Genomic DNA, 15480 nt, shown 5'->3' with positions numbered 1-15480 from the left:
AAGAGCTGCAGAAGTCTTTTTCTAAAATCTATTGGGTGTGGGATTTCTTGCAGAGTCAAGAGACAGCTGAAAATTGTGAGGACTAAGTGCTGATAATGATCCTGAGGAGAATTGGGGATGATGGGAAAACAGGCCCAAGAAACTGTAGAAGAGTCAGAGGGGTCAACTGGCCCACTGTTATAAGATCCCAATATTCACAATGTTTAAAGTTGAGCTATGGGAATAAACTGAGGTGTTTGAATGGGAAGGTCTCTTGGTAATTGAAATGGCCTGACTCAAGCATTCAGGTAAACATGAAGAGCTGTCTTTCCTTCTGACCTCTTGCAGACTGAACTATGGAAAGTTGCCTTTGCAAAGACCCTTGCCAGTCAAGCCCTGGAGGGTTTGCACAACACTAATTACAATCCTGAATGGTTCCAACTGGAGGGAAAGTGGAGACAGGATTTTAAAAATGAGAACAAGCTTTTTCTATAAGTGAAGCTTACCCAGGAGGCTCTCATTAGCACTCGGTCCATTTTTATAGATCCTTCATGACTATTCAGTGGTTCAATAAAATGATGAGTATTTGCCGTAATAACCAAGGGAGCTGCTACATGGGACACATAAATCATAGCAGAATTATCTAAGACTGCTGCAGATTGAGTGTGTTGGCTACAGACTCAGACATGTTTATGAGCTCAAAGCATTGGAGTAGCCAATCATCCACACTTGCCTAATTAGCCAACTTTTTCACCTGTAATAGTCAAATGTAAATCCCAAATGGAAAGTTGCTGTCCTTCCAGCCAGTGCCTAAAACAGGTTTTAATATTGTTGCAGGTAACAACAGGCCGCAGCTCTAAAACCTTCAGTCTTTTTTATGTTCTGAAAAGACAGTTCACATGTTTAAAATGCAAGTGTACATCCATCTGAAATTGAATCAAAGTGCTGACAACATTTATGGGAGAAATGCCCAGCAAAGAACTAAGTGTTTATAGTGTCCTTCAGGAAGGGTTAGATGATCTTGTAGTTTAAGCTGTTAGAAGCAGCCTTTCCTGCTGATTTGGCTACATTGTTTTATTTTGTCAGAAACATCTTTTAGAACAATAAAAGGTGAAAGCAGTTGCTGATTGATACAAAGAGCTTCTACTCCAGTGCTGATGCATCATTACATCAGTCTCTCCTAAACCACTATAGGTTTAGATGAAGCAATTTGTTCTACTGCATGTTCCTAAGAGCTGAGAATCTATGATCCTAATGAATCTATGTTCAGTTCTCTTCCTGCCTTCCACCTGACTTTTCATTTCCAACCTATTCCATGTTTCTGCATCATGTAGACAGAGGAACATGGAGACAGAGCTTAAATATCACGAAATAGCCTTCTGAGCTGCAAATGCTGTGCTTACCAGACCATAGAGTAGTACCACCTTTGTACCAGAACTTAGTTTAATGGAACTGACAACCACATTTTTCACTTTCAAGTGGCTCTAATATGAATGAGTGAGCCAGATCCAGAAAAGGAATCAGGCATCTAACACAAGACTTGGGCAAACTTTTGGCACTTAGGTCCTATAGTGCAATATACCCCAGTCACCTGTTCAAGGGGAGCCTAGACTCAGTTGAGATCTCCCTTTTTGGCCTGAAACTTCTCTACATTCAGTTCAGCCTTCTGTGCATGCCTAGTACTGCTCCAGTCTGAGCAGTTAGGCACTGAGGTGCTGCCTAAGCCTTATGGGTATCTAGAAACTACGCAAGGTTTATATAGCACCTAAATCCCCTGAGGGGTCTCCTCTCAGAAGTTCCCTAAGGTACTGCAAACTTTCATCAGATCCCTCATTAGATGAGAGTTAATTTGTTGTGTGATCGGCCACTATTAAAGTGGTCTGCAGTCATGCACTTCTGTCATGGCACTGCTGTAGAGTGCTTTCAGGGGGCTGATCACACAACAAGTGTCACTTCTGTCAGTGCCCTATGAGATCAGGCAGGCAATTTGCACTCTCAGCTGCTTTTGCTCTCAGAATGTACATGAGTCACATGCAGGGATAACTGCCAAGTTCGGGACCCTGAGCAATGAGTAAATATATCAGCAGCAAGAGGTTAACTAGCCCTGGCCCTTGTGTTACCTTAGCATAATAGTGGGAGGTGAATTAAGGTTAGAAGTGACACACCTTCAAAAACAGCCAGTCTATAGAGGGCCTTCTCAAACAAATAACAACACATCCACAGGAGGAGGAATATTTCATTGCTTTTGTGTTGAACAGAATATATCAGAAGGAAAAAGTTGCATTACTTATCTCGGAATGTATTTAACTTCCTTAGGAGCAGCTTCCAATAGTCTTACATGAGCCTAAAACTTAGCAGCTGAAGTAACAACAAGTATTTTCCTTACCTTGAGTCAACCAAGGAGTGTTTTTCTGAAAGTGGGAATTCGTAACATCCCTCTTCGCTGAATCCAACAAACCCATAATGACTGAAAAAAAAGGTTATGCTGGGTAAGTAAAGGAGAGAGTTTGAGATTTGTTTTAATAAGATTAGATGTGTATTTTCTGTTTTGCACTAGCCTTTATTTAAATATTGACCTTCACTGGTATTTAGTCCTGCTAAATTTATTATAGCAACTGGAAAAGGAATGCAAAGTAGAACTCTACTGTCTTAGTAATTTTATTGTAATTTAAGCTGTAATTCAGGGATTTGGGACAGGGATTTGGGACAGCATGGAATCACATCATTTGTTAAGAGTTTAGCAAACTCTGCTAGATGAACTAATCCAGAATTAGGGCATAAGTATATTACTGGTCATCTATTTCTGGATGAATTGTGTTAAAAAAGTCTTAAGGTTTTTCTCATTGTTAAGATTAGTAGGAAATATTAATGGTATTTTTCTTTTAGCAGAACCTTTTTGGAGATAATTGCAACATATTTTAGGTATTTTCTGATAACTGTATAAATGCAAAGAAAAATATTAATGCAACTCTAAGGTTTTAACTGAGAGTGAAAATATTTCACTGGCCATTTATCTGGCAATAATTAAAACAGTAATATTTTTCCCTAAACATTACCACAACAGCCACTGGCTGTAACGCAGGAAGTATAGGTGGGCTGTGTCCGCCTACTGCAGTCTTTCGAAATAGAAGCCTGTGAGGAACCAGCTGCTTAAAACCCAAGAGGGGACCAGAAACAAAGCCTTGGCAGTAAATTACAAGCTGTTACTGGCACAGTAGCCAGTGCAGAATGCAATGAAAGGGCTAGGACAGTTCGTGGGTAAAGCTGGATTTGAATCCCAGATATAGGTGGCAGCTGAAAGGACCAGGCCTGGAAACCATTTATGTGGAATAGATACAACACGGAAGCCCTTTGTTGCTGAATGAATAGATGAACGCAGTGGGGTGGCCTGGCCTGCCACCTCCCCACTTCGTTCACCTACTTAAGATCTGAGCTGTTAGTTCTTTCCATTCTGTTCCCGTAGTGCCTGATGTCTGTTTCTGTTCTTCCTGCAGCAGCAGTCCTAGGTTTTGGCAGAATGGATTTTTCCCGAACTTAACTTCGCCTGTTCATCTTGTTTCCATCCATTTTCCCTCTCCCTTTTGTGGCCTCAAAGGTTTTCCTACATGTACTGATCTTCCTTCACTGCAGTGTGTCTGGGCTTATCTACATCTCTCTCATCCTAACCTACACCCCTTGTGATCTGTATCATTTTTACCTTTTCCCTTTACTCTCACCTAAGCATTGCCTTATTCTCTTTCTCTCTCATTTCAGTTCTTCACTTCAGTCTCTCTCCCTACCTCCATTCTTTCATCCTTCCCCATCTGTCCCTGTCCCTTTACTTTGCTTCCCCTCAAGATCCTGCCCTCTTCCTTTGGTTGTGTATTGAGGAAGAAGCCTAAGCAGTCCACTCCATTCATTCCTTCTGTAACAGTGATTACAGTTTGCTAGTGAGACCTAGTGACCTCTTCTAATGAGTTCCTCTGTGGTCACCACACTTTAGCCCTGCCTTAGAGATGACAATGCCAGATCCAGCTGTCTGCTACCACAGTGGCAGAAATGGGGTGCTCCTTGATACAACTCTTTTCTACTTGCCAATTACAACTATGGGAAAAGAGCAGTGGTACAAGTGTGTAAAAGGTGTTGGGGACTAAGAGACGGTGAACAAGTCCTGAAGTTATATTAAGGGGAACGTCAACAGAATGGGAAGAAAATGTCTGGTCTTCCTCCCCAGTGGTTGGGCCTATGACACATAGCCTAGGTCTCTTGGGCATACATAGCATTATAACGAGGCAACCCAAATTACTATACAATAGTCCTGATACTGGCTCAGATGTCATGAATTCCCTTGTTTGATTTGACTTTGTCCACAAAGGTTTTTAAAAGTTGTTTTTTCCCCCTCCAGAAATGGGTTTGTTCATGTTAAAAATCCTCATTTGGCTCTGATGGATGAAGACATTCTCTATCACTTAGATTTAGGAACAAAAACACACAACCTACCAGCGATGTTTGGTGACATAAAGGTAAACAACAAATGCAAAAGCGACAACTTGGAACACAAATAATCTCATTCCTCCTCTCCCTTCTTATCACAGATTTTACAGATCTCTTTATCATTCTCCTTGGCTCTTTCGAGGAGAATGAGTTAAAGCTCCCAAAGGAAATGCTGCCTTTCTGAGAAGCAAATGAGAAACTGTGCTGTAGCTTTGGCAATAGAGATTGCCCTTCTTTTCTCAATAAAAGATGTATATGCAAAAGCTAAACTTATAACAGGCATAATGAGCTACTTTCTTCCCTGGAGTAGTTCTACTGACTTAGTGTAAGAAAGAACATTGATTTCAAGGGATGAACGTGGCTCATCATCATAGGTGTCATTTCAAAGTGTATGTGTTTTATTAGTAAGAAAAGAAGGATGTGCCCCATTGCTGCCATGACAGCAGAGCTAAATTATATCCCAGAAAGCCTTCAGCCGCTGTTCCCAAAGGAATTTTTGCTCTGAAAGGTACAATTCTATCCCAAGAGCTTTTCACACAGAAGCCCACATAATTCTGTGATTCACTAATCTGCTCAGAAACCTAAATAAAAAGTTCTTTTAAAAAAATACATCTCAGTAAAAACAAGTTTCAGGTCTGCCATAAGAACGTAGCATAAGCCCGTCAGTGGAGTTCCACAGGGGAAGGACATTAGGCCTGCAATATCTGGTTGTGGTATGCCTGAGACAAATGATAAAGGATGATGCACTTCCCAATTGAGATCTGAGCTCATATGACTTGATTATGACTTATCATGACTCCAGTTTTTTACCAAAGCTTCTTAAAATATTTTTTAGGGTACAAAAGTGTTGAAAGCAAAGTCCTAGTACTAGTACTGGCAGTTAGCTTTTCCATTCCACCTGCCTCCCCACCCCCACCTGCCATGTATTTCATTTCTGACCTGAAACTGCTCCAGCCTTAGGTTTTTTCTAAGAGTATGAAGGTGCAGGAGTTTTACAATATGAACAAGCATCCACTAGAGATCATGTTGGTGGTCCAAAACTTCCTTTTGTTTCTGGTCTGAGCAGCCTGATTTGAAACCTGACTGTCAGAGTTGAACAATTAGCTGCCTCTGAAATTTAGAGTTAGGTTTTTAAAAAAATACAATAATTTGTGAAATCTTGTCCTTTTTCTTTCCGACTTTATAGTCTCAGAGCCTTCAGCTATGCTCTGTAATTCTTAGTTGACAGTGTTCAGAGAATAAATTAGACCACAAGCTACTCTAACATCTGTTTCTGCTTTGCTGTGCATGCATTACACTGAAGTTATTTTGAATTTACTCAGCTGGGAATTAGTATCCAAGTATTTGTGACACCTTATACTATTTTTAATGTTACTGCCTATTTTATCAGACCGATGTTGTATGGTTCTTACTAAAAGAAAACGTTTGCTTTGTTCACTCCCATAAGCGAGTCATGAACCTAACATATAACAGTAATAGTTTGCACTTGTATAGTAACACAGTACCTTCCATCTGAGGATCACAAATTACTTTTCCAAATTTCAAGAACATTTTTACATGTGCTCCAGGAGTCTTGGGAGGGGCTTTAATTACAGCAGCTCCAAGAGCCACTCTAAAGTGCCCAGAGCATCTTGTGTATCAGCATCCCTGGACTTCAAAACAGTGACAGCAGTGCTTTATCTAAAGCTCATCAAAGAAGCTTTAGTTAAAGCACTCTTGCCATGATTTTGAAAGTGTGGGGATACTGATACACAAGACGCAGCAGCTGGCTCAAGCATGGTAATTACCACTGTCCAGCAAACTCAATTAATCACAGCACATCAGGGCAGCCTCCCAGCTCATGTATAGGCACCCTAAAAGTCTAAGCCTGAGAGAACCTCTATCAGGGAAATAAGAGGAATTCATTTCATTTTAAAGAGGAGCAAATTGAGGCACAGAAAGATAGATGACAGGAACAAATAAATTTCAAGTTATCACCAAATCCTAGACACTAGGGGATACATATCTTAGAAAAACATAATATAAACAGAATTGCATTTTCCAAAGTCCTATTTCCATTCTCCAACCATGAAACCTTCATGCTCAGAACCAGAATAATACAGGTCCTCCTTAAGGGCAGGAATGGATTGCAAAAAATTGTTATCATCCTAGGATAAGGGTCTTAGAATTATTAGCCAACTGAGACAGCATGGTAGCACATTTAATAATGTAAAATGCAACATGATTCTAAAAACAGTTTCCATGTCAAAACTGGATGAGCAGACAAATGCATCTTGCAGTCAGTTTACTCGTGCATTTACATTTGCTCTGTCTGAGTAGATGAAACAGATCATTATAAATATTACAAATGCAGGCTGAGTCTTATTCCAGCTCTAGCTAAAATGGTATGGGTATCTATATATTTTATATTTAGTTTGTCTGTGTCGGTGGCAGCGCAAATCGAATGAAAGCCTTTGCTCAGTTCATGCACAAAGAACTTGGATTTGAAGGAGATGGGAAAGATGTGAAAGATATTTGTGCGGGGACAGATCGGTACTCTATGTACAAAGTTGGACCTGTGCTCTCTGTCAGTGTAAGTACTTTATAATGTATACTTCTATTTGCAGCATAGCAACAACTGAAGGACTTAGTACGTTGTTTATAATTCTTCCTTAAATGCAGACGTGAATTTAAAGCTGCTGAAATTGTTGTATAGACAACCCTGGAGACCATGGCCATATTTGCTCTGGATACTTAGCATCCAGGACTGTCCATACAGCAGCTTTCAGCAACTTTACATTCACATGGAAGCTAGGGAGTAGTGGTAACTTCAGGTATGCCTCAGCCTACCAGGCAGATTGCCTCCAAAACATGGGGCATGTAGTAATCGCTACATGGAACTCTAGTGGACTGGACTATATGGGGGTAGGGCTAATTGGCACTGTCACTCAGCAATGGTAATGAATCAGCCCACCCATAGTCTTGGAGGGCTAGCTACTCTGCTTCTGGCTGAAGAAACAATGTGCCCAGAGCAGGACAGCATGCTTGAGGGCACTACTCCCTGGCACAGTAATTTTACTGTGTAGAGTTATTTTGTGGAGCTGTTTGTACAGGAGTGGTATTGAAGAAGCATAACTGCAAAAAGCATTCTCCAGCTTCCCTAACTAATACGATTTAGCCCTGATATGCAGGGACCACCCACAGGAGAGGCTCATTAAGTATCCATGCCCTTCTCTTGTTGGCTTCTGTACTTACATTGACCGCATGTATCGGTTATGGTGGTATTTTCTTAATGTTGACTTTTAGCCACTGAGAATGGAATAGTCTACAAAATTCATTTTGTATAACTCACTAAGCAGACAGAAGACAGTAGCTTCCTAGGAACCTGTATGTTTGCATGGGCTGCTGCAGTAGCACTGTAAAGAGTACTTGAACAACCTAGTGCAGCATAAGCTGGAGCATTTTTATATAGGTGGTCATTACACATTTGAGTGCAATATAGACAAACTCTGAGAATTAAAAGCCTCTTCCTGTCTTCTAAGCCATAAAGTCCCCAATTTCAACAAAGCAGAAAACTTTGGGGCATTCTGAAGTGCAGGTGCATTAGAAAGTCTAGGAACTGATATTGCTACATCGTTCCTGATGTGCTGTTTCCTGCAGGCAGTGCATATAGATATAACAGTAGAGTTCAGCGTGCCTGCAGGTTGGCAAGTGATTTAAAAGTAGATATTACCACAGCAAGTCATTTTCTTCCATCTCATATTGTGTCAAGGATTGACAAGGTAGAAATATCTAAGTTTCACTCATACTGTCTGCATTTCTGTTATGCCTACCATCAGAAGAACCCCTAACTAATTAATCAAACGCTAATTAATCAATCTTGCCAATAGTCTCTTACATAGGTCAGCATAATTATCCAAGGCACAGGATAATTGCCTTGGTTAAAGGATTTGCCCACAGTTACTTGGCATGCTGCCTTAGGAATGACCTGACTCCCAGGTCTTTGCTTTTAGTTCATAACTGACTAATCCACAGGCAACTTTTCTGCTTTCTCCTCAAACCATTATTACAAGTAAACTCATACAGTCATTCTAAAAAGCTACAATTTACACTTTAATAAGCTTAGTGATAAACTGCTGCTGCCACTCACAGCTTCTGATTTATATCGCCACTTCTACAATACCAGCACTAGAGGAGATGCACATACCTTGGCTCATGAATTTCCCTTTCCCAAGCTCTCGTGAAACAGGCTGGGTTCACACTTAATAGGCAAGGAGCCCAATCCTGATCCAATGGATCATGGATTTCAAGATAAGCTAGATTACACCAAGGACCATGATTTATAACAGGGATGGGCAAAATATGGCCCATGGACCAGATCTGGAAGGGCTTTGTCCAGCCTGCGGTGAGTCCCTTGGTCCTACCTGGTCCAGGCAGCATCCGCCTGTGACACGTCCTGCCGCCCTCTGGACATGCAGCAGGGCTGGGGGTTTCCAGGCAGCCCAGGCAGTAGCGGCTCCTTCCGGCTGCCACTGCCACTGGCCCCAGGGACCCATGTGCACAGCCCCCACCCAGCCCACCCTATGCCTGCTCTGGACTCACCTGCCCAGGCTGAGCAACAGCAGCAGCAGTGGCTGCTGGGCAGAAACTATTCCTCAGCATGGGGGAAAAGCAGCACCCCCACTCCTGCACCACTGCCAGGCCCTTCCCACTGCAGCCACCCAGGGCCCACTCCAGGCTGCCCTGCGGCTGCTCTGCACTGCCACCGCTGCCCTGCTGAACAGCTCAGAGGGGGTAGAGATGCAGAGCAGCCCAGCACAGGGTCCAGGCAGATACACCAGGAAGAACCCAGCAGTGGCAAGGGGGAGGGGCCGCTTTCCCCTACATTGAGGATCCGTTTCCGCCAGCAGTCACTGCTGCTGCCACTGCTCAGCACTGGCAAGTCTGGGGGGTGGGCCAGGTCAGGGCTGTGTGCGTGGGTCCCTACCAGTACCACGGAGCTGGGGCTAGCAGCAGCAGCAGCCAGAAGGAACCATTGCTGCGTGGGCTGCCTAGAAAGGCAGTCTAGCCATGGACCTGCCCAAACCACGGGCATGCCCAGGGGGTGGCAAGACATGCCACAGGAGGGCGGTGTGGAGCAGGCATGGGGCAGGCTGAAGTCAGGGCTGTGTGCGTGGGTTCTGGCTGACTAGCTCCTGCCAGGGTGATTCTGGAGCAGGTGTGGGATAGGGCGGGGGCTGTGCGCTGGCTGTTGGCAGTGGTGGGGAGGTGCTGCAGTGTGCATGGGCTCCAGGGTGTTGCAGGGCAGAGGCAGGTGCTGAGTGGCTCAGCGAGGTATAGGTGGGGGGCAACTCCCATGAACATCCCCCTATATCCATAAACCCTCCCCCACAAGCCCTACAACCACACCCTCCCCCCACACAGTCACACACCCCACAAACACTGCGCTCACCTGCAACCCCCCCACAAATCCCATACACCTCCTCACATGCACCCCCACGTACACACACAACCGAGTGCCTCTGGGGGTGGAGCCCCTTGCACATACCTCACCACACATGCACCTACACTCCCCACACACACCCCACCCCACCCCTCCAGACATACACCCTCAGCCACCCTCTCCCTCCACATACCCCACAGCCCCCACAAACCCCATACCCATCTACACCACACATCCCCATAAAATCCCCCTCACAAACCTCCCATACTCACCCACATCCACACATACTTTCACACACACACACCCACAGCCCTCCACAAACCCTATATCCACTCACTTATACCCCTCCACCCATTCACCCCCATAATATACAAGACTAAGACTTCATTTTGAGCTCTTATGCAATCGCCTGTATATACACAATGCAAACACACACAAATCAGGATAAAAATGTATTTTTAAAATAAAATTAAAGTATGTTATTGTGGATGTTTGATTTTTGGTATATCATTTGTTTTTTTCCGGTTTTAAGATGGCAAACCCAAAAGGAGTACATCCAGAATCAAGGGGAGGCTTTTCTGGTGGCAAAGGTCAGGGGTTAGGGGAGGGACTTCTGGTCCCAAGATGACAACCAGGGGGCAGGGCACCCCTCAAGGGGAGGAGCTATCCTTGCAGCCCTCAACAGCTCACCAAAACTCATTAAGCAGCCCTCCAGCCAAAATAATTACCTGACCCTGATTTATAAGAACAGTCTTATATTTGAATCATGTCGTATTGAACCATGTTAAGTGCAGCAATATGTTTGGCATTATACAAATTTTAAAAAAATGAAGACAGCTTTTGTTTGCTAAGAGTTTATAATCCAAGGAGTCAATCCATCAGTCATTTACATACATACGTTACTTCGCTCAGAAGAGTAGCCTTGAACTACACTCACATGAGAAGTCAATTGGACCACTTGTGTGACTGAAGTGACACACTTGTGTCTGCCTTAAAAAAAACAGATATAGAAAAGACAATTAGCTGGGAACAGATTTACTACTGCTCTGTCTGGTTAAAGTCTAGTAACAAGTGTGTCACTAGCAGAATGGGTTCCCAGTATAAGGCCTTGCCTATACACCAGCAGGGACAGATTTAGCTTTACTAGGTTAAAAGACTATTTGTTAAACCAATGCTAGGGTATGCATAGACAAGGCCTAAGACAAGATATAACAAGTGGCTGTGCAACAATAAAAAGAGAGAAAGGAAAGAAGGGTGACAGTAATAATTTCAGGGTCATGGGCTACCAAAGTACACACCTTGATGATTCCAAGGTATTTGTTGTTATTTTATGTCCCCTGACCCAGATATTGTAGTTGGCCTGTCCAGGTATTGAGAAAAACTACTGTCTAAGTATGGGCTAGGTAAGGGACAACTTTCCCCTGCATGCTCTACACTGCATGTCTGGATGGTAAGTAGGATTCAACTTCTGACAACTTCCCTCTTGGATGTTTTGCTGACAGCTTTTGCCAAAATCACAGATGCCACATTTTTTTGTGAATTGCTGAGAGATGCAAGTAAGTTAAAAAAATACCAGGGATTTTTGCAACATCCCTGGCTTGTATCTTTTTAATAAGAGTCAACTTTTTAAAAGGTACTGGCAAGGAATTCAGGCTGTTGTAGAAGAAAAATAGGAATATAATATATTTATATTGTAAACTACAATCAAAACTTCATAAGACTCAGGTTATATGACCAAAAACTGGAAAGAGAACATGGCAGAAAAAGAAATATATACATTATTATATACATTAAAATAAACTCTGCCCTTTTGGAAGCACCTTCCTTCAGGTTTTTGAAAATGTAATTGGGTCTGCAAACAGAGAGCAGGAAATAGGGGCATTTGTATGCGAGGATGGGGAATTTTCCTTTTTTTTCTTGAAAAGTAGGGACTAAGAAGAGAAGACAATAATGGCTACTGAGTGAGGAGCAGTGGAACAGAATGATGGATACATGGAAGCTGAGTGCATGCAGAAGCTGCATAATGTACAATATTCTTGGGAGGGTACCTGACAAAGAATCAATGTATGCATGAAATATCTCCTGATAGAGCTCATGCAAGAAAAAGATCCAAGTAGTATCAATACAGCTAGAGACAATGATGGAATTCAGATGTGGATTTGGAGACATGAAAGAGAAGGAGACTTCATGGACAACTCAAGGTTTTTAGATACCTGAACAAGAGGACAAGACACCTGATGGTGAACATGGCCTATAGAAGTACATGGCCACAAGAAAGGAGGAGGAAATATAAAAATTAGGAACAAGAAGTAGAGTTACTACTCTGGAGAGCAAGAAAGGGAAATAGAAACTGAAGGAAGTCAGACAGGGAGGTGACTAGACCCACAAGAGAGGAAGAGACAATGGATAAAGCCAAAGACCAATGCTTCAGGAGGAACAAGATTGTATGATACAAGATGATTGTATACAAACTGTGGCACCCACAGAAACTTTCATTCCCTGGGACAAGTTCTGAAGTCAGACCCCCAGGTTTAGTTTTATTTCTGTATCAGTTCTATCATGGTTTTAATGCATGTAGAAAGAAAAATTAGCACGTTTTATCTAAAATCCATTCATGACCCATTAAAAATAATCACTGTTGCTGAAGGCTCACGACAAAATTTCTGTTTGTCCACTCTCAACTTTCAGTGAAACCATGCATGAAATCTGCAGACAAAAGGAATAATAGAAAAGAGAGGAACTGAGGTTCATACCAACACTGGGAAAACATTTATATATAGCTTCCTTGGGGGAAGGATTGGCAGTGCTGTCACCAGGGACAATCTAGAAATGAAAGGGTGTGCTGTCTTCCAGGATAAAGGATAAGAGGTGCACATAAAGATTTAAAAAAATCAGATCAGGGAAAAAACAACTGATAATTCTTCACAAATGACACTGATGCTGACAGAGTTGAATTAAGAGTGATACCGACAGACTGGAGATGCTGAAAGAAGTGGAGGGCTCAGGTAATCTTCCAGGCTTTCAAAGCATAGCATGATAATGAAGATGGCTCAAAGACTGAAAAGTCATAAGGAAGGTTTTGGGAAGTTTTGCCCTTACAAATTATAGCAAGCTGGGGGAGTAGTAGATACAGTGAAGGGTAGGGCTAGGATTCAGAGAGACCCTGACAAATTGAAGAATTGCACCAAAAGAAATCTCATGAGGTTCAAAAAGAAGAAGTGCAAAGTCCTGTACTTAGGATGGAACAATCTCATGCACCAGTACAAGCTGTAGACCAACTGGCTGGGCAGCAGCTCTGCAGCAAAGGACCTGGGGGCTACAGTGGACAATAAGCTGAATATGAGACAAAAGTATGCCCTTGTTACCAAGAAAGGTACACTTCTGCTTCCTCTTCCACCTGCAACTGGACTGAGCCTTTCTTTCCCATTTCCGATGAGTCCTGATTTTTAACCAGTGTCGCAGAGCACTTAGGTGCCCTGCGCCTGAGAACAGGGACGGCTCAAGAGAGGCCCCTAGCAGTGAGAAGGGGGAGGCGCAGCCACCAGTCACCAGGGTAACACAGATGCTGGTTGCTGGGGCAACCAGTGAACCCTGCTGACAGGAAGGGGCAGGGCTTAGCCCTTCTTAAACCCAGGCAGGAGGCCAGGATGGCAGTTCCCCTCTGGCAGCCAAGGAGTGGGGAGCTCAGCCAGTGCAGAGAGAAGGGCAAGGATTTGACTGCATGAGTATCCACTGGTTGCTGCCATGAGCTGGAGTATTTTTCCCGGTAGGGATCAAATGTTGTCTAACCGGACGGTTTAGTTTTATGTTATAGCCTGGGGGCTTTGTGCTTTGTGTTTACTGTTTACCGGAGGACCGGGTGAGGCCATTAGGGGTTGGAGAAGGCTTCATAGGGACTCCACAGTAGCGTGGGAGTCCTGGCGCCTGAGAGGGTGCAGTATCTTGGGGGGGGGTGCATTGGCCCCAGCCCTAGAGTGAAGGGGGCAGCAAGGAACCCCAAGAACAAGAAGGGGTGGTGAGGAGCACTGAGAGCAAGAGGGGGGCAATGAGGAGCCCCAAGGACGAGAGGGGGAAGTGAGGAGCCCCGAGAGAAAAAGAGAGGAGGCAGTGGGGAGCCCTGAGAGCAAAAGGAGGGCCAAGACATAACAGGGCCCAGGTCAGATCACATCAGCACCATCTGCGAGGCTTGGGCTGCAGTGTAGGGGAGGAAAAGGAGCTGCAGGTAGCGCCCCCTGTCATCGGGGTGCATAGAAATGGGCAGCCTCCCACTGATTACAACAATCTATTAATCAAATAAGATTAAGGCATGGCAGGAAAGTAAGCAGCTGGTTGGCCCATTACAGGAGGGTGGAGCCACACCCAGAGAGGCTCCGATAGTGGTAGTCCTGCTACAACCAGCCCTATATGTCTGGAGAATATCACTGAATAGGGCCCAAAACAGCTTACCCAGAATCCCCCTGATACCCACTGCCTCAGCCTGTCACGTATGATTAATGTGACCCCACTCGCCATGAGATGGAGCCACACCAGGTTGCCCGGCACTTCATCTGAATATAATTTTTTGGAGAATCCCAGGACTCATGACAAGAACACCTGGATCCAGTCATGAGTGGGGGCTAATTAGCACATGGCTCCTTTGTGAGGAGTAGCTGGAGTACACACAGATACTTAACAGTGCTGGGCTATGGGATCACCATGGCTTGGAACCCTTTTGACTCTGATGGGTCTCAGCCCAATGAGCTGTATGGTAAATCAAGAGCCTTTTGGCTTTGGGCTAATATCATGCATAGTTTGTACTATCTAGAAGTTGGTACAGAAGTGCTGCTTAAAAGTATATTTTATGGAGTACCTGTGCTAAAAACATGCAGCAGTTTCAAAAAAGGTACACTGCATCAATTCTGGATGAAGCAAGTCTATGAGTACCTGTAGTAATTTCGTTATGTGTAAATTACTATAGATATGTGTATTTCTAGATCAGCGTTTTCAGATTTGCCGCTCACTTCCATGTGCTCAGGGAGAGCAGCATCTGATAGGAAGAAATGGGGAAAGGAGCTGCAGGGGAAACAAGTTGGCATAGCACAGAAAACAAAGGGACTATCTGAAAGGTCAGACAAATGGCTGTCTCACTCTGTTTCCTGTTGGCACCATCCTCCACCAGCCCCTGGCTTCCTCCCTGGCCCATGTGCAGTAGGACTCATCACTGAGCCATGGCTGCTGCTTGTTGTTTATTCCTGCTGGGGACAGCGCTTGGGGCTGTTGGCATCAAATTTGTTTTAATTTTCCAGATATAAAATCAAATTTTTGGAAGTTTACCTTGAATTTGCACCCCTTCCTCTGCTACAGTAGGGAAAATGTTTCCATGTATAGATTCTAATTTGGAGGAGAGGGACAGGGGGGAGTCATCTTATATTTAGGGTTGCCATATATGGGTAAATATGGTAGTCTAATCTAAAAAAGGGATTATATCAGTGAGAAACAACTCAGATGTTTATAAACTAATGCCAGGAGACTTGGAAATAAAATAAAGGAATTAGAACTAGTTTTGCAGGACATGTAAAATGATATCGAAGGACTAACAAACATGGCAGACCAGCAAATTGGGACAT

At 43.6% G+C, this 15480-nt stretch overlaps 1 protein-coding gene across 3 annotated transcripts in view; it reads left to right on the top strand.

Annotated features, from left to right (window-relative positions):
- Positions 1 to 2180: 2180 nt before the first annotated feature.
- UPP2 (uridine phosphorylase 2) overlaps positions 2181 to 15480 on the top strand; it is a 34216-nt gene continuing 20916 nt past the window's right edge. For 2 of the 3 annotated variants that reach the window (XM_090045681.1, XM_090045680.1), the window contains exons 1-3: positions 2181 to 2468; positions 4364 to 4481; positions 6866 to 7024. In XM_090045681.1, the coding sequence (XP_089901807.1) occupies positions 2443 to 2468; positions 4364 to 4481; positions 6866 to 7024 (303 nt within the window). In that variant the 5' untranslated portion in view covers positions 2181 to 2442. The remainder of the gene's footprint in view (positions 2469 to 4363; positions 4482 to 6865; positions 7025 to 15480) is intronic. The other variant, XM_090045682.1, reaches the window with a different exon arrangement.

This window comes from Crocodylus siamensis, chromosome 4 (assembly GCF_052110815.1).
Source record: "Crocodylus siamensis isolate JL-2025a chromosome 4, ASM5211081v1, whole genome shotgun sequence".
Lineage (NCBI taxonomy): Eukaryota > Metazoa > Chordata > Crocodylia > Crocodylidae > Crocodylus > Crocodylus siamensis.
The sequence above is the reverse complement of the archived record's forward strand: the minus strand, read 5'-3'. Positions and strand labels throughout refer to the sequence as shown.